Source organism: Lygodium microphyllum, unplaced genomic scaffold, assembly GCF_053477565.2.
Source record: "Lygodium microphyllum isolate KBCC unplaced genomic scaffold, Lygodium_microphyllum_v1.1.10 scaffold_495, whole genome shotgun sequence".
NCBI lineage: Eukaryota > Viridiplantae > Streptophyta > Polypodiopsida > Schizaeales > Lygodiaceae > Lygodium > Lygodium microphyllum.
The window spans coordinates 21,776-40,133 of record NW_028229944.1 but is presented as its reverse complement, the minus strand read 5'-3'; the positions used below and the strand labels follow the sequence as shown (position 1 = coordinate 40,133).

General features: G+C 39.1%; 1 protein-coding gene across 1 annotated transcript; it reads right to left on the bottom strand.

The window, feature by feature from the left end:
- Positions 1 to 14,429: 14,429 nt before the first annotated feature.
- LOC148008049 (uncharacterized) lies at positions 14,430 to 15,441 on the bottom strand. The gene is made up of 2 exons (XM_087674512.1): positions 15,214 to 15,441; positions 14,430 to 15,043 (listed from the first exon to the last, which is right to left on the bottom strand). The coding sequence occupies exons 1-2, from the start codon at positions 15,380 to 15,382 to the stop codon at positions 14,799 to 14,801; spliced, it is 414 nt and encodes a 137-aa protein (XP_087530638.1). The 5' UTR covers positions 15,383 to 15,441; the 3' UTR covers positions 14,430 to 14,798.
- Between the last annotated feature and the right edge of the window lie 2,917 nt (positions 15,442 to 18,358).

Below are 18,358 nucleotides of genomic sequence, written 5' to 3'. Positions count from 1 at the left end.
TCAAAAAAAAAAAAAAAAAAAAAAAAAAAAAAAAAAAAAAAAAAAAAAAAAAAAAAAAAAAAAAAAAAAAAAAAAAAAAAAAAAAAAAAAAAAAAAAAAAAAAAAAAAAAAAAAAAAAAAAAAAAAAAAAAAAAAAAAAAAAAAAAAAAAAAAAAAAAAAAAAAAAAAAAAAAAAAAAAAAAAAAAAAAAAAAAAAAAAAAAAAAAAAAAAAAAAAAAAAAAAAAAAAAAAAAAAAAAAAAAAAAAAAAAAAAAAAAAAAAAAAAAAACTTCTTCTTCTTCTTCTTGAACACACACACACACACACACACACAAAACAAAGGAAATTTCATTTTTGCTACAAGAAGGAACTAAGGGTCACAGCCCATAACCTATTTTGAATTTTTAGTAATAAAATAATACAAAAAATAAGAAAAAATACAAGGAAAATAGAGAAAAATCACTAAAAATAGGGGAAAATTACATTTTGGGTGCGAAAAATTAGTGATAATTAAGAACAATGTTTGTGAATGTTTGTGGGGACTGAAGCATAAGGATTTTCCTCATTTCAACCCCACCTTCTTGTTCTAGTGTGTTTTTCCCGCTTTTTACACATAAAATGATGGCAAAATGCCCTATAAATCTTACAATAATACAACATTGGATCAATGGAAGGGTAGAGTGGTTAGAATGTGTCTAAATGTGGAGTCAAATGATGAAAAGATTGCTGCCTTGTTTGCATGCCATATAAGTTGGTGAATAATTATAAAATAAGGGCCTAGTAGCACGAGGGTTTCCTCGGTGCTAGGTTCGTGCAACGCCGCATAAGAACGGTAGTTGAAAATCATTGAAGGGATGTTTTGCACATATGCACAATATTGATTTCATAACTGTTTGAGCACTTAGCATCCACAATATGCATAAATCATGGAAATATTTAAAGGTATCAGACATCCTGGACGCACAGCAATTGCTTTCATTAGGACCTTGACCCATGTTGAGTGAGAGACAGGACACCCTAAGCCATAGGCTAGTCGTGGGGTCTAGGGAAAAGAGAAGTAAGGACAATGGTACATTCCTGTATACGATTAAATGGTACCTTGAGTGGATTTTGTGCGAAATGTTTATATGTTGAGCGACGCATCGAGGGGCCAATCCCCAAGGTGTAGGAGAGTCCCATAGGGGTGGCAGCATTCAGCCGTTGGAGGACCCCCTATGTTTGTGCTTCGTGCCATTAGGCAATGTGTAAGGGACTCCCTCTAAGGAGTAGTGGGTGAGAGAAGAGTGGACTACAAACGACGTAATACAAACACAAGACATTTAGGAAGGCAATGTATGTGTCATCAGCGCTCCTGGCCGCGAGGCTGTGGGGTTGTTGAGCGCGTGAGATAGAGGTTCGGCTAGTGCACGAGCCAGTGCCAGCCCATTCTAGGTTCCATCAATGACAACAGGCTGAAAACTATCATACACAGTCAATGACAAGTACTATGCATTACTGAAGCAATACAGGTCATCTTGGGGGTTCCATCATCTATATGAACTGGCCTATACATGCTGAATGCATGCAAAATTGAAGCAAGCAATGAGTATCATTGAAAACTGAATTTTGAAGCTGAAATAAATGCAGTTACACTGTCCTGGTTAATTACAAATAGCTCATGAGGTTTATGCCATTGGTCAATGAAGATAGGTTGTCTATGCCTACTCATATGCTCATGTATTGAACTTCCACTACAAAGAAAATGTATGACATGGTCAAAAGACATTTTGGAGCTGCTTGGAGCTTGGTATGCTGAATTCTGGTTGACTGCAACCTAAAACTGAATTTGTTGACACACTCAGTTTTGGACTTGAAATTGCTGCTGGTTACTCACAGTTTACAGTTTTTAGACTGCATGTATGTACCCTGGCAGTGAGGTTACATAAGCTTAAGCTAAAGCAAACACATAGCTTATGTATTGACAGTTATATATACAGTTGAGACCACTTGTTTGTGGGTTGTTTTGGGGTGTCAGTGGGTTGAAATACCCTGGTTTTTTTTTGCAATTTAGTGCAAAAAACTGTCATAAACTGTTACGGACACTTATTGGATTGCAGGGAGTTAGGCACTTGATAGACAATCTATTGCATCATGGCTAATGCACATGGGACTGAACTTAGTCAGTCATACTTATTGGACTGCAAGGAGTGAGGCACTTGATAGACAGTCTATTGCATCATGGCTAATGCACATGGGACTGAACTTAGTCAGTCATACTTATTGGACTGAACTTAGTCCAATAAGTTATGGACTGAACTTAGTCAGTCATACTTATTGGACTGCAGGGAGTCAGTAGACAATCTATTGCATCATGGCTAATGTACATGGGACTGACAATATCACTCAGATAGTTGGAGAGAAGTTGGATAATAAGAACTTTACATCATGGAAATTCAGAATGAAAAACTTTCTGGTTGGCAGAGGTTATTGGGATTTATATACAGGAGATGAAGTTGCTCCTGAGTTGCCTGCACACAATCCAACAAATGAACAGAAAAGAGCCTATAGGCTATGGAATGAAAGAGCATGCAAGGTGCTGCATTGGTTTTCCTTATGTATATCTGATGCTATGGTAATTCAAATCACTGGATGTGAGACTCCGAAGGATGCTTGGGACATACTGATGAAAAATTATGGAACCATGACACATGCAAGAAAGATTCAGTTGAAACAACAGTTCAACAACATGTCAAGGAATGGCAAGAGCATCCAGACGTATACCACGGAGATTAAGACCATAGCTGATCAACTTGCTATTATTGGCTCAAGTGTATCAGAAGATGATATGATTGCTGTTGCTTTGAATGGCTTAGGCAAAGAGTACAAAGCTTTTGATACTTCCATTTCTGTCAAAGAAGAGCCCCCTAGCTGGGAAGAGCTAGTTGTTTTGTTGCTGCATGAGGAAGTCAAACTTGGTTTGAATACAGGTTCTAGTGCATCTCAGAGTAGAGACACTATGTTGTACTCTAGCCAGCATGGCAGAGGATCTAGAGGTCGTCGTTCATTTCGAGGTCGTGGTGACACTCGTAATATTTATGGACAACAGCAGCAGCAGAGTAATTGGCATGGTGCAAATACACAAGGCTAGCGTGGATCTGGTGGGTTTAGAGGCAGGGGGAGATTACCTCGAGGAAGAGGAGATGGATCTGGATCTTGGTAGTACTGATCAGTCCAACAAGGACAAGGATTGTCATTATTGTGGTAAGTATGGGGGCACATAGTGAAGGAATGTTACAAAAAGCAGAATGAGATGAAGACAAAAGGGAAATAGCATGGGCATTATGCATCTTCCAGTAGTGCTCATGATGAGTCAGTTGATAGACTCTTTGCCATGCAACATGTATCTAAAAATGCATCGAGACATGATAGAGATGACAGGTGGTACATTGACTCTGGTGCGTCAAACCACATGACCCCGCATGGAGAGTGGTTTGATGAGATGGTTGCAGGTACACATGGTCATGTATGTACTGGGGATGATACCCAACATGACATAAAGCATAAAGGGATTGTTCCATTGATGATGCCTGATGGAAAGAAGAAAGGCCTGCATGATGTCTTACATGTACCGACCATAACAAAGAATTTGTTGTCTGTGGGTCAAATGGCAGAACAGAATCTGCAAGTGAGGCTTAACAAGGATGGATGTTTCATTGAGGAGTATGGAAATGGCTGCAAGATAATTGCCAAGGGCAGAAGGGATGGCCGGATGTTTACTTTAGAAGCAACCATTCCTGAACTTAAAGCAGCTATGTTTGCACATGATGAGTGTCCCATTCGGGATCTAGAGATTTGGCACAAGCGGATTGGACATGTCAATGTACAAAAGCTGAAATCTATGCAGCAGAAAGAAGTACTTGGATTACCTAAATTCAAGTATAATGATTTTGGTCATGTATGCCCTGCATGTCAGTTTGGGAAGCAGGCACGGTTTCCTTTCATGAGACATGTAAAAAACAGCACTAGGCCTTTATAGTTGGTACACTCTGATGTCTGGGGTCTTTCACATAATGCTTCTTTTGGCGGTGCATGATATTATGTCTCATTTATTGATGATTTCAGCAGGTACACTTGGCTTTATATCTTGAAACATAAGGATGATGTATTTGATGCGTTCAAAGACTTCAAGAAACATGCTGAAAATGAATTGGGCTGTTACATATCATATTTGAGATCAGATGGAGGAGGTGAATATGTCTCAAACTACTTTGACAGGTATCTTGCTAAACATGGGATCAAAAGACAGCTCACATGCAGTTATACACCACAGCAAAACGGTGTTGCAGAGAGGAAAAACAGGGTTTTGATGGAGTCAGCTAGAGCTATGCTGAATGAAAAATGTCTGCCAAATGGTTATTGGGCTGAAGTAGTGGTGACTGCTGTATATGTGCTGAATCGAACCCCTACAGCAAGGATTCATGATGTCACTCCGTATGAACGGCTGTATGGTCATAAACCTGATATTTCACACTTGAAGGTATTTGGCAGCATTGCATATGTGCATATATTGAATGAGAAGAGGAAGAAATTGGATCCTAAGGCAGTGAAAAGTGTGTTTATTGGATATGCATAGGAACAGAAAGCTTATAAGTGTTATGTACCTTCTACGCATGAGACACTCATAAGCAGAGATGTAGTATTTGATGAGTTAGCATCTTGGTATGGGAATCCTATTGCAGTGCCTACTGATGGCTCACCCAGTATGAGTCATGCTGAAAATACTCCTGCAGAGAGTACTTCCATGATTGGTCAGACAGGTGATGTATCATCTACAGTGAGTCCTTGGACAGGTCGATTACGGAGTCGCACTACTGCATCCATTGACACGGATATGTCAATGAGGGGGAGAACAGATAAGGGAAAAGAAAAGGTTTTTGAAGATGTAACAGGTCCACTCACTGCAGGTTATGATTCATCTAGTAGTGAGAGCTTAGATAGTGAATTGGGGATTCCGTCTGTTATGACGCCAGGTGCTAGACAGAGCCGTTATGTGCCGCCTCATGAGAGGCAAGCTCACAGTGAGCCACAGCTCAGGAGATCAGAGAGGGTCAGACGACCTATTGACACGTATACTTACACTGGATATTCAGCCCGTCATTATGCTTATATGACAAAAGTAACAGGTTTTAGAGAACCAAGTAAGTTTGATGAGGCAGTTTCAGATGAGAATTGGCGTGCTGCTATGGATGAGGAATATTCAGCTTTGGCTGAAAATTGTACATGGGATTTGGTACAGTTGCCTGAGGGCAAAACACCTATTGGATGCAAGTGGGTGTATAAGGTAAAATGTAAATCAGATGGATCATTGGAAAGATATAAGGCCAGGCTGGTTGCAAAAGGGTATGCGCAGCAGTATGGTCTTGATTATGAGGAAACTTTCAGCCCTGTAGCAAAGATGGCTATAGTTAGAATTGTGATTGCTTTGGCAGCAGCTAGAGGCTGGAAACTATGGCAGATGGATGTAAAGAATGCATTTCTCAATGGAGAATTACAGGAAGAGGTTTACATGGAACAGCCTGAAGGCTATGTACATCCAGAATTTCCAGCACGTGTATGTCGGCTGAAAAAGGCATTATATGGGTTGAAACAGGCACCCAGAGCATGGAATGCTCGCATCAGCAATTATTTACAGCAACATGGTTTCCGATTGGGAGATGCTGATCATAGTCTGTTTGTGAAGAAGACAGATAGTGGCTATGTTTTTCTAGTTGTCTATGTTGATGACTTAATCATTACAGGAGATGATGAAAATGGGATTGCAGAAATAAAGACATGTTTACAGGCTAAGTTTAAGGTCAAGGATCTTGGAGAGCTGAAATATTTTTTGGGGATTGAGGTTGTTTCTACACCTCAAGGCATATGGCTGCTACAGAAGCAGTATGCTCATGACATGTTACAGAAATATGGTATGGCTGATTGCAAGCCTATGGATACGCCTTTGGAGTAGAATGTCAAGCTGCAGATTGATGTTGAGACAGAGATTGAGAATGTTACTATGTATAGACAGATGGTAGGCAGCTTGATCTATCTCACGATCACTAGACCTGATTTGAGTTATGCTGTGGGGCTGATCAGTCAGTTCATGCAGAAGCCTCGCAAACCACACTTGGATGTAGTCAGAAGAATTCTGAGATATGTAAAGGGTACCACAGATCATGGGCTGTTTTATGCATATGGGAAACCCCTTGACTTGATGGGGTACACTGATGCTGACTGGGCTGGTTGCACATATGACAGGAGGTCAACCAGTGGCTATGCATTTGGATTGGGTAGTAGCATGATCAGTTGGCAAAGTAAGAAACAGCCTACAGTTGCATTGTCCAGTACCGAAGCAGAGTATCGTGGTGCGGCCTTAGCGGCCTGTGAAGCTAAGTGGTTACAGAAGTTACTGAATGACTTGGGAGTACACTTAGACAGCAAAGTCAAGCTGTACTATGACAATTTGAGCAGTGTTATGTTAGCAAGCAATCCTGTTTATCACGCAAGATCAAAACACATTGAGGTTCACTACCATTTCATCAGGGAAATGGTTTTAGCAGATCAGATTGACTTGGAGCATGTGAAGACTGAAGACCAAGTAGCAGATATCTTTACCAAATCACTTGGTAAAGATAAGTTCATTCACTTTAGACAGCTACTTGGAGTGATGCAGATGATTTGAGTTTTGTTTTTGAGCTTGAGGGGGAGTGTTAGAAATCAAGCTCACCGTCAATGTGTCTTCATCTATGACTGACATCTATGACAACTAGTGTGTACAACTATCTACATGTGACTACATTAAATAAGTCGGGTTAGTAGTCAGTCAGTGACCTGACTAGAGTTAGTCAGTCTAGTCTACATTTACACTAGGTCACTTTATCTTGTAGTGTGTGTGTGCTTTTTAGTAGAGTGTGTGGAAATGAAGGAATGAGCTTGAGAGCCTGAAGGCTCATGGATATGGAGTCTTTCCCTTTCTCTCTCTCTACTCTTTGAACACAAAAAATGAGGTTTATTTATCATGGGAATTAGGAGGAATGCTCTAGGCATGAGATCCTAAATTTTTTCGCCCGTCATTGCTTAAAAAATGATCGAATTTGATGCATTAAATAAATAGATCTATTTTTAATCTTTCTCTATTCTCACTCCTCACTCCTGTTATTGCTTATTTCTATGGATCAATTCATGCGAGCAGGAGATGGGGTTTGATGATGAAAGATATTGATGGAATGATGGTGTTGGAGTGAAGGAGATCATAGATCGAGGGGACTGTGAGAGAGCATCAACGGCCAAAAGAGAGCGTCATCAGCCTCCCAACCTCAAAATACGTGTCTCTAAAAGTGTGATTCTAAACGTAAATAGTAGATTGCATTTGTTTTATGATAGATGTTTGATGAAAATGCTCAAAAATGGTTTCCTTTGGTTCTTAATGCAAAAATCTATTAGAAATCTTGAAGAAAACTAGAAAATTTAATTATATTATAATTTATATCAAAATATGTAAAACTCGCAATTATGTGATTTTTATAGAAATGAAATTTTTTTCGGAGTTTTGTTGTGATTTTGGGGTTCATGTGGATTAGAAATGAATGTAAAATCCATTCTTAGTGATCGTAATTGGTCCCAACCCACAAATAAAAAATATCATATTTTTATTTAAATAAATTAAAAAATAGTAGAAAATAAAAAAAATAGGATTTTTGCGTTAGAAAATTCTAAAACACATGCTTTATGTTTGTGGATGTATGACATGGCTAGAGCATGAGGGGTAAGCCTTAGTTGAGCCTTGTCTCTATGTTAAAGTATAGTTTTTACCACTTTTATAAGAAAAATACATGAAAAAATATATTCTACACGTATCAACCCATGCATAACCTAAATAGTAGGGAGAAAGAGGAGTTTTAAGGGTGAGCAATGGCTGATAAGGTTCTAAATTATGGTCTATTTGCTTGTGCATGGCATATAATACGTTCATGGTTTAAGTTTAAGAGGGTCGAGCAGCATGAGAATGCTCGGTGTGCTGACCCTTAGCAAATGCAATATTACATGTATGCTGAAATCATTGAAAGAAACGTCTTTGGACTTCACAATGCTTATTTTTAAATCATAAAATGATTAAGAACTAGGGTAAATAGACAATTGCATTGCACATAACTTATGGTGTCATTCTTGGATACATTGCAATTGTACTCATGCACATCACTTACAATTGAGTATGTGGTGTGCAAATTGGATGTTGGATGTGTACGTAGCAAGCACACTGAAAGGTCCCTAAGAACAAAAGAACTCTACTTTATCTCAAAAAACAATAAGATAGACTTGCACCATATGAGGCAAAAAGACAAATTGGGTACAATCTCCCCCCATGCCTTGTGTGAGCGCTTCACGAGGCATGTATTTATAAATTTATTCATCTCCAAGCTCAAAAATAGCCTAAATTTTACAATAAGCATGCTTTAGCGTTTGTGTTTCCTTTTGTCCAAATAAAAAATAAAGTAGTTGGGCGGCCCAAAAGTCAAGATGTGTCCAAATACAATGTCTAATAATGAAATATTTAAATCATGCGCCCATGCGTATATAAGATAATAAATATTTGTCAAGCGCTTCAATAAATAAGCATGCCTAAATAAGTATTAGCACCATGCATTTAATGATAAGATGCACGCCCATCAAAAATGATAATTCTTTCTAGGTAATTTGAATACATGCTATTGCCCAGTGCTCCCTAATGCCACCGCCGCCTACTCTACACATCAACTGAAGCATTTACAATTGTTAGAAAATAATAAAATTAAACCGAAAAAAGTGAATACCTAGCAGTCTTCAGCTACAAAATAAATAAATAGGTTGAAACTCTATCCTAACCTTAATTTAATACGAGTGCACTCTAAACTCATAAACGTCCATTAATTTAAATATGTATTTTACGGAATCACCCGCTGTGAAGTCACCCATGTGCACATTAAATTAGTCCCTCCATTGCAAACAATGTAACCAAAGCCAAGCCAATAGTATACTATAAATGCCACCAGTTTGGACATCTAGCAGCAAATTGTCATTTAAAGAAGCCACCAGCTCATATCAACTACCTTGGAGCCATGGACGAAGACAACATGAGGATATGCCTGATTTCACTGAAGATGAGGACGACACTACTACTACTTCTGATACTTTACCAGGTATGCCTACTCCACATTCTTTATTGATTATGAAATGTTTGGTGCATGGAAAGGAAAAGACTATTTTGCATGATGATGGTAGTACTCATGACTTTATTTCAGCAAAATTGGTAAATGAATTGAAATTACAGACTGTACCTACACATTATCGCATAAAAGCTACATTTTTAGGCACTAGGTATAATGGTACACAGGAAGTGCAAGACTTAGAGATTCAAATTGGTTCATACACTGAAAGAAGAAATTTCTTAGTTGTTCCATTACAGTCGAGTGACATTATTTTAGGTATGCCTTGGCCACACCAGCATAACCCAGATATAGATTATTCTACACACACAATGAATATTAATTTTCAAGGAAAATCTATTACATTATATGGTATGCATGCATCTAATGTCTTTCCACTACTTTCGCATGCTCAAGCTAAACGTGCATTACACAAGAGTAGTAAATCCTATCTCATTTGGGTGAATGAATTGCAAGTAAAGGAAAATCATATGCACTCTAGGCATAAAGAATTTCTTGCATATTTTAAGGACTGTTTTGCTGAAGACCTACCACCAGGTTTACCTCCTTCATGTCCAGAAGACCATAAGATAGATTTGATCCCTGGCACACAACCACCTTGCAAAGCACCATATAGACATAACTAGATAGAGCAAAAAGAAATCCAAAGTCAAGTTGAGGAATTACTAAATAGAGGATTGATTCGACCTAGCAGTTCTCCATTCGATGCACCTGTGTTGTTAGTCAAGAAAAAGAATAATACCTATCGTATATGCATTGACTATCGAGCTTTAAATAATATCACTGTAAAGAATAAGTACCCTATTCCTAGAGTTGATGACCTTATGGACAAACTGCAAGGATCTGTTATATTTAGTAAAATTGACCTTAAGTCTGGTTATCATTAGGTGAGACTAGATAAGTCTGACATATTCAAGACTGCATTCAGAACACAGTTTGGTCATTACGAATTTTTAGTCATGCCATTTGGATTGACTAAAGCACCTGCTACCTTTAGTAGAATGATGAAGAGGCATATTTCACAGTGGATTCCGTGCCATGGTGGATTTCGTAAACTTTGATGACCGGGCCTCATACACAAAGTGGATTCTTTGTGCGAGAAGTTGATGGGGACGCCTGTCCTTTTCGGGCGTTTCATTAATTTAGTGTGTACATGGGTGATTTCATAGCGGGTGATTCCGCAAAATGCATATTAAATTAATAAACATTTATGAGTTTAGAGTGTGCACTCGTAATAAATTAAGGTTAGGATTTATTTCTAACCAGTTGATTTATTTATGTAGCTGAAGGCTGCTAGGTATTCACTTTTGTCGATTTAATTGTATTATTTTACTAACGATTGTGAATGCTTCAGTTGATGTGTAGAGATAGCAGCAGTGGTGGAGGAAAGCATTGGAGTCTAGCGAGTATTCGATCTATGGATTATATTTTAATAGGCGCCACGCCTATATTTTGTCATGTCTATTGAGGCATCGATTATTTATTATTATTTTGTATGCGCCCATGCACAAGGTTATGTTATTTCTATTTGGACATTGTATTGGGCGTGCCAGACTCTTTGGGCACCGTCCATTAGCTTTATTCCTATATTTGTAAAAGCAAACTCAAAAGCTAAAATCTTGATATATTTTTGTAAATTGGGCTATTATTGAGCATGAAGATGGAATATACATAAAATACATGCTTTGTGAAGCGCTCACACAAGGCATGGGGGGAGATTGCACCCAATTGGTCTCTTGCTCTTGTCATTCATGCTTTTTACCTCGTAACTTGTGCAAAAAGTAGAGTTCATTGTTCTTGGGGACCTTTCGGGATTCACTATGCGAGCATACAACGACGGATTTGTGCACCACCTATGACAACTACTTAGCAAGCGGGAAGGACAAGGTTATAAGGACTACCCTCTATCACAGGTCTTTAATGCATGAAAATGTCTTAACAAGAGGTAGACAACTACTCAAATCCCCCCATATATACCTAGCCAAACCCTAGGACTTCATGCCTTGATTTCCAATCCCCACAAACAAAAACAAAATAGCCCCCACATACACATATAATACTGTTAGCTTAAGAGGAAAACTTGGAAAGGCGATGACACCACTTGGAATGGTCACAAGAAGCTCCTGCGCAGCAAAGGCTCCCTCCATGCACTTCATACAACCAATGTGATGGAATCACTAAAAGAGAAAACCATTAAACATACTTGCATCAAATAGACACACAATCCTCTTGGCCTAAAGAGATAGAACATTTCACAACCAACAGAATGACCCTCTTGGCCTTATGAAATAAAACAATAGAACTCGATAGAGATGACCCTCTTGGCCTTATGAAATAAAACATTTGAAATCGACAAAGACAGCCCTCTCGGTCTTATGAAATAAAACATTTTACTACCATTCAGAACACTGTACTACTAAAACGATCCCTTGATCCTAACATTACTCTACTAAAGCACAAAACTGACCAAGGATAAGGCCTCTTAGGCCCTACACTAAGTGCATCAGGTTATTAGCTAACCTCCCATATAAATAGCAAGGGGTGTTTGATGAATATGACAGTACACAATCCTATGTGTCCATGACAGAGTTAGAAGGTGCTCACTTGTGACTTGACTCATAACCCAAACTAACCATCGGCGGCTAAAATATGACATGTCAGCAAGAAGATCCCAAAGTTTTCCAGGGCTAATGTTAGGAGGTAATTGTAAGGACTCCAGAGCCTAGACCACAATTGAAGAAGACATCTTCCACAAAAGCATAGCTAGCTAGGGAATCCGCAAAGCGATTCCATTGTTGAGGAACTAATTGATAAGTCGCCATCTCAAAGATATGCAACATATCCAAGGATGCACGATGGTACATCCGTAGGATGGGATCTCATACATTGTAAGTCCCATTTAGTTGATTGATTACTAATCGTGAGTCACCTTTAACCAATAATCCACGGATACTACCATAGTGGGCTACATTCAGCCCTATGATCAAGGCCTGGTATTCTACTGTATTATTAGTAAAAAAGGGTCCTAAATAGACTCCCATCTTCATGACAACCCTATGTTGGGGATCTTCAATGACGACACCAACACTCACGTGTTTAGCAGGCCCTCTGGAAGCTCTGTCAAAATAAAGAGTATAAACTCAAGCTTCATCGATAGGCCATGCCCTAATAATCAGCTCACTCGTACATACGATAATCAAAATCAAGCTGAGAGAGAGGATGTATAATAGGCACAATCCCTCCTTCCTCACTATACTTCATAGGAATGCTAGTCAAAAGTAGTTGACAATTGGTAGCAGTAGACTCCCATCTTCATGACAACCCTATGTTGGGGATCTTCAATGACGACACCAACACTCACGTGTTTAGCAGGCCCTCTAGAAGCTCTGTCAAAATAGAGAGTATAAACTTAGGCTTCATTGATAGGCCATGCCCTAATAATCAGCTCACTCATACGTATGATAATCAAAATCAAGTTGAGAGAGAGAATGTATAATACGCACAATCCCTCCTTCCTCACTAAACTTCATAGGAATGCTAGTTAGAAGTAGTTGACAATTGGTAGCAGTAGAGCTTAATTTCCCATGTAAAGGATCCAGCTTGCCACTCAATAACTTGATACCCTTTGCTCCACCAGATCACTCGACCTTGGTGGTAACGTTGCTCAAGATACGAATATCAAGATTTGTACTTCATAGCCCAAAGATCATGAAGGGCTTTCATTCTCCTCTTCCCTACTTCTTGATGTGGCAAAGAACAACCCTAGCTTTGATTTCATCTCTAGCTTGCTCTTGTGTTTTATAATGCACTTCGATTTCGTTCAAATTTTACTAGAATTAAAATTAGAAAAGCCCTTCAGTGAATGTATCATGCAAATTTTACTAGAATTAAATAACCCTCTTGTTGATCACATGTGGGTACACTTTTATTTTTTAAGATACCTCGCCCCACAAGAGAAATTGGTTATACTACATTTATGTAGGATGTTCCTATAACATTGCTCACCTTGAGTAATCAACATTTCCTTTTTCCACAACAAAAAGTTTTGGAGCGGATTCTGACATTTAAATTATGTCTTATGTTTGAATAGTGAGGCCTTACAAAGGCTTATGTAATGTAGTAGAAAAATCCATTTCAAAACTCATGTGAATTTGACTGATGGTAGATAAGGACTTGAAAAAGGCGCATACCTAAACAATGAAATGTTGCGTATAGAGCATTTGTGTGTTTTAGAGTAGAGATTCTTTGCATTATCTCAAATAAGTATGCATGGGTTTTATATATAGGGGCTTGGATGCATAATAGTGAGGGAAAACTAGCCATGGAGAATATCGGGCATGCAAAAATGACAAATTGATTTTGATTCATGTTATATGTTATTACCTCTAATTGACATTGTTGATGTAGCCAATGTCGTAGCTTTTCTATATTTTCTTATAGTGCATATATTTTTGTTTTCAGGGTAGGAGGCATTTATGCAGTAGGCACCCAGGTGTATTGAGAAATATAGAGGAAGTTCCTTTCTCTTGTTTGTTGCAAGGTATGCGAGATTGTTTGAGAAGAGTTGGGTGACGTTCTCCCGTACTAAGCAAAAGATTGGTTATGTCCTACATATAAAATGCATGTAGAACAATAAAGGTGGACGAATCAAGTGTGGTGTTCGTTAGGCAAAGCTTTGTGTCGCTGTGTCTCACGTCTTACTAGAGCAATGCCTCTTCAAGCTCTCTTCCTTATTAGAATCATGTGCCATTTACATGTCTATCAACCTTAGCTTTGATTTCATCTCCAGCTTGCTCTTGTGTTTTATAATGCACTTCGATTTCGTTCAAATATCCTGCCACATCACCAAGACGCGTAATGGATGCCGGCTTATGAAGAGCTCGACATCTCAACAATCAGCATGCGCCATTTACATATCTATCAACCTGAGCTTTGATCTCATCTCTACCTTACCCTTGTGTTTTATAATGCACATGGATTTCCTTCCAAACATGAGCTTGCGCATTCTCCAAGCATACTCTTAAGCTTCAAATAGTTGAGAGAACTTGGTGACGTGGGATATTAAGCGAATTCGTATTCTTCTCTTTCCTATTGACAAGTGGTGAAGCACAATGTATGCATATCTAAGAGCAAAATGGCTTGATAGTGTGAATATTAAACGGCCATATTAAAACAATGTAGGAAACCTCAAGAGTGGAGCAATTCTGACAAAGTGAGCAAAATGTAAAGTGTGGGCAAACTTGAAAGAACCCGGTGGTAAGATGAGTTGCTTTGAGAAAGTAAAAGGAAGGAGAGATAGAGATAACTTATGTACATGTGCATTTAAATGCAAGGTCAGCTTATGCACATTTGCATTTCCAAGTTTTTACGCCTAATCTCTCGCAACATGCGTACGTAGGTCCTGACGACATGGTCCAAGGCGTAGACGACGGCCATGGAGGAAGCCCGAGGACTCCCAATTAATTAAGGAAGCCGCCTTAGTGTAGAGGTGGATATGTTGACATGAATTAACAGACATGACATGCGATGGAACGCCTAAGATCGAGTCTAAAAACCTAGGACAAACAAGCGTAAGGTGTTCGTTTACACATAAGTAGGCTAGTTCACGAAGAAGACTTTGAGATGCCTCAGGACGTTGTTAGCAGGAGCAGAGCGACGCTGCTGAGCGGGCGACTTTCTTCTCGGGATGGTGATGAGGAGACGGCCGTCCTTGTGCCAAGCCGCGTGGGTGTGGCTGGTGAGGAGGTTCGGGGGCAGCGAGACGGGCTTGGTGAAGGTGGGTCCACAAACGTACAACGTCTGGCTGTGGTCATCCACCTCGACTCGCAGCTCCCCTCGAAGCGCTGCAGCAAGCAAGCAAGCAAGATGAACCGGAAATTAGCAACGACATCTTCACCACTCATCGAACGCCGCATTATGCAATCCTCCTTAGTATTAAGGTACTGTCTCAACGAGTCATAGGCTCGTGCAACATTAAACATCAGTTTTGCATGTTATGAGAACATTAATTTACCGTTATCTACGAAGGCTGAGACAATGTATTGCGAGGCTGTCTCGCTGCAGTCGATCTGTGGCTCCACATTTGTAACAAAATTGGGAGCGCTTAAGGTGATGGTCTGCCATCCGGCCGCTTGCTTCTTTATGCATGATACTTGACTGGCATAATATGGGACGTGAGCCATCTCTCTCTCTCTCTCGGCGTGTCTGCGCGCTTGCGCTGTGGAGGAACTATCCTCGACTTGTGGAGAGCCCATGCTAATTATTGTGTGTCCAACCATATCTCTTTGGATGCTCTAGACCATGCTCCAATATGCTCTGCTAGAGTGAAAAATCCTAATCCTTCCTCCCCTTTTAGATGTTAAAAAGCAATCCATGGCATCTTGGAGTGAAAAATTCTCCCCCCCATTTTAGACCATGTGCAACGCCTTAAAGTTGATAATTGCTTACCGAGATCAGAGCTTCATATATAATCTCTTATCTTAGACATGTGCCCTTCTATTCTTAAGATTTCTCAATGGGGCCATTCCTTCTTGATTTGTCTTTCCTTTTCCATTAGAGAGATACCAAGAGTTGTTGGTTTTGTAATTAACTAGCCATATTGGCTCCAATTAAGCTTTAACTCATCATGAAATTAGCTTTGTTTCACGTAATCATGTTCCTAAGTGAAATAGAATACAAAGATACCAAGAATACTTCATTTGTCTTTCCTTTTTCACTAGAGAGATACCAAGAGTCCTACATTTATAAGTAGCCACATAGCTCTAAATAAGTTTTAAAATAGCCTTTACTCATCATGAGGATTAGCTTTGCTTCATAAGATCATGTTCCTAAATTAAATAACACATAAACCATAAAATAAGAGTTGCATGTTTCATAAACTAGGAGTTGCACAAGTTCAAAACATATACACGTAGCATTTTGACTATGGTCACCCATCTATTAATCTCCTTTGTCATATGCATCTTCAGCCCATCTATTTCAACATTGTTAGGCATCGCTTTGGTGATTTTCACTTCAATCTCCTTGAGAGGTTAGGTTGGTTCCAATATTTGCTTAGAGTTATTCAATGATCCTATTTCTCTCCTGGAGAGAAGATTCGATGCCTACCTTTCAAGAGGTGAAGCGTGTTGTATTTTCTCCTCGTTTATTTTATTTTTCCATTCTTGCACCTTCTTAGCCATCTCCTCCCATATTTCTTGTATGGCCTCATCACACATTGTTGCCATTATCTCTTTGATATTTCCCATATCCTAATCCTACATTTTGTATATGTCTCAGAGTGTCCGCAGGCCCTTCTTCACTTGAGAATCTATCACCTTGATTATGCTACCACAAAGAATTAACCGAGTATTTCTTGCTCTTCTCCCCTATAGTGTAGCTGCTGGATGTTGGGGATATCTAGCTTTTCTTGGGGTTTCCCATCGTATCTTTGAGATTTGGTTGTAGCCTATCTTCTCAAGGGCAGCCAACCACTAGAATGCCAAAGCTAAGCAGGATGTGCTTGAATGAATTCAAGAAAAGAATGGATTGTTTTCAACTATCCAATTGGCAATGGCTATGGCGGGTAGAGGCTAGGGCACGGCTAAGGCACAGTTGTGTGTCTGTGTGTGTGTGTGTGAGCAGCAACATAAGAATATTTTATTTGGAAAAATGAAGTGATTTTAAGTACTATTTCTATTATAAATCTTATCCTTATCATAGAAATACAGAGACAAATAGAGTAATAGCGTGAAAATATAATTTAGAGAGACAAAGTGAGGGGATGAGAGAGAGAAGGTAAGAGAGAGAGAAAGTACGAGAGACAGGGGGTGGAAATAGGGGGTGGAAGGGAGACATAAAAAGAGGAGAATAGGGGAGTGTGTGTGTGTGTGGGAGGGAGATATAGAAAGAGAATAGGGGGGAGAGAAGGGGGAGATAGAGAGAGAGTAAGAGACATAAATAGAGAGAGACAGAGACTTAGAGAATAGAGAGAGAGAGAGAGAGAGAGAGAGAGAGAGAGAGAGAGAGAGAGAGTAGTAAGATAGAGGGAGTCTCAGAGATAGAGATAGAGAGACAATGAGTGAAAGACTTAGAGAGAGAGAGAATAGGTTATAAAACAAAGGAGGGAGGGAGAGAGAGTAATAGAGAGACCTAGAGAGAAACTGAGTAAATAAGAGAGATTATGTAAGAGAGTAAGAGATAGAGAGATAGAGAGAGAAACATGAAGAGGAAGAGAGAGAGACAGAGAGACAGATAGAGAATAGGTTAAGAGAGAAAGTAAGGGAGAGAGGAGGGAAAAGAGAGAGCAATTGTGTGTGTGTGTGTGAAAGAGAGAGAGAAAGGAGCCAAATAGAAAGAGTAGGAGGGAGGGAGGGAGGGAGGGAGGAAAGGAGGTAGAAAGAGCTAGAGAGGGAGAGAGAGGGAGAGAGAGAAAGACTAACAGACTAAGAGAATGAGAGAAAGTCAAAGATAAAGAGAAAGATTAAGTAAAAGAGTAAGAAATGAGAGAAAGTCAAAGATAAAGTAAGAGAATAGTACACAAAACTTTGAGCCTAGGTACACAATACCAAAAATGAGTGGCGATAAGAATGGACATATTGGGGCTCAAGGAACATATCTCAATCAACATGTCCCATATTCATGCCTTCAATGTTAGTGGGTAATTTGTTGAATGCTCCATTTTTCCATAGAGCATGTGTGATGGCATGTAATTTCCCACCAGAAAGTATGAATCAAAAAATTATAGACTACCTACCAGTTAGTGATGAGTAAAGTGTATATGCTTTATGTGGAATTCACAATGATGAAATTCACTATGTGCAATGTGCACAAAAATGGAGGTCTACTAATGTATTGCTCATCTTTATGAAACTAGTAGATCTACTACATCTCATGAAAATACTTTGTAGGCATGCCACGTAAGGAGCACCCAAGCAATTCTTCTACTTTGCCTTTCACAATTAATAACTTTTCAAAACTAAGTTCATTCTCCACATATCCAAATAGGCATGGATAATAAGAAATTGTATATCTATGTTGATCATGATAATTATTGTATATCCAACTAAATCTCTTTCGATGCTCTAAATCATACTCCACGTTATGTCTGATTATGTATGACGTGTGACACCATATATCTTAATAATGTATCTTTCGATACTAAAAAGCGAGCCTCCATG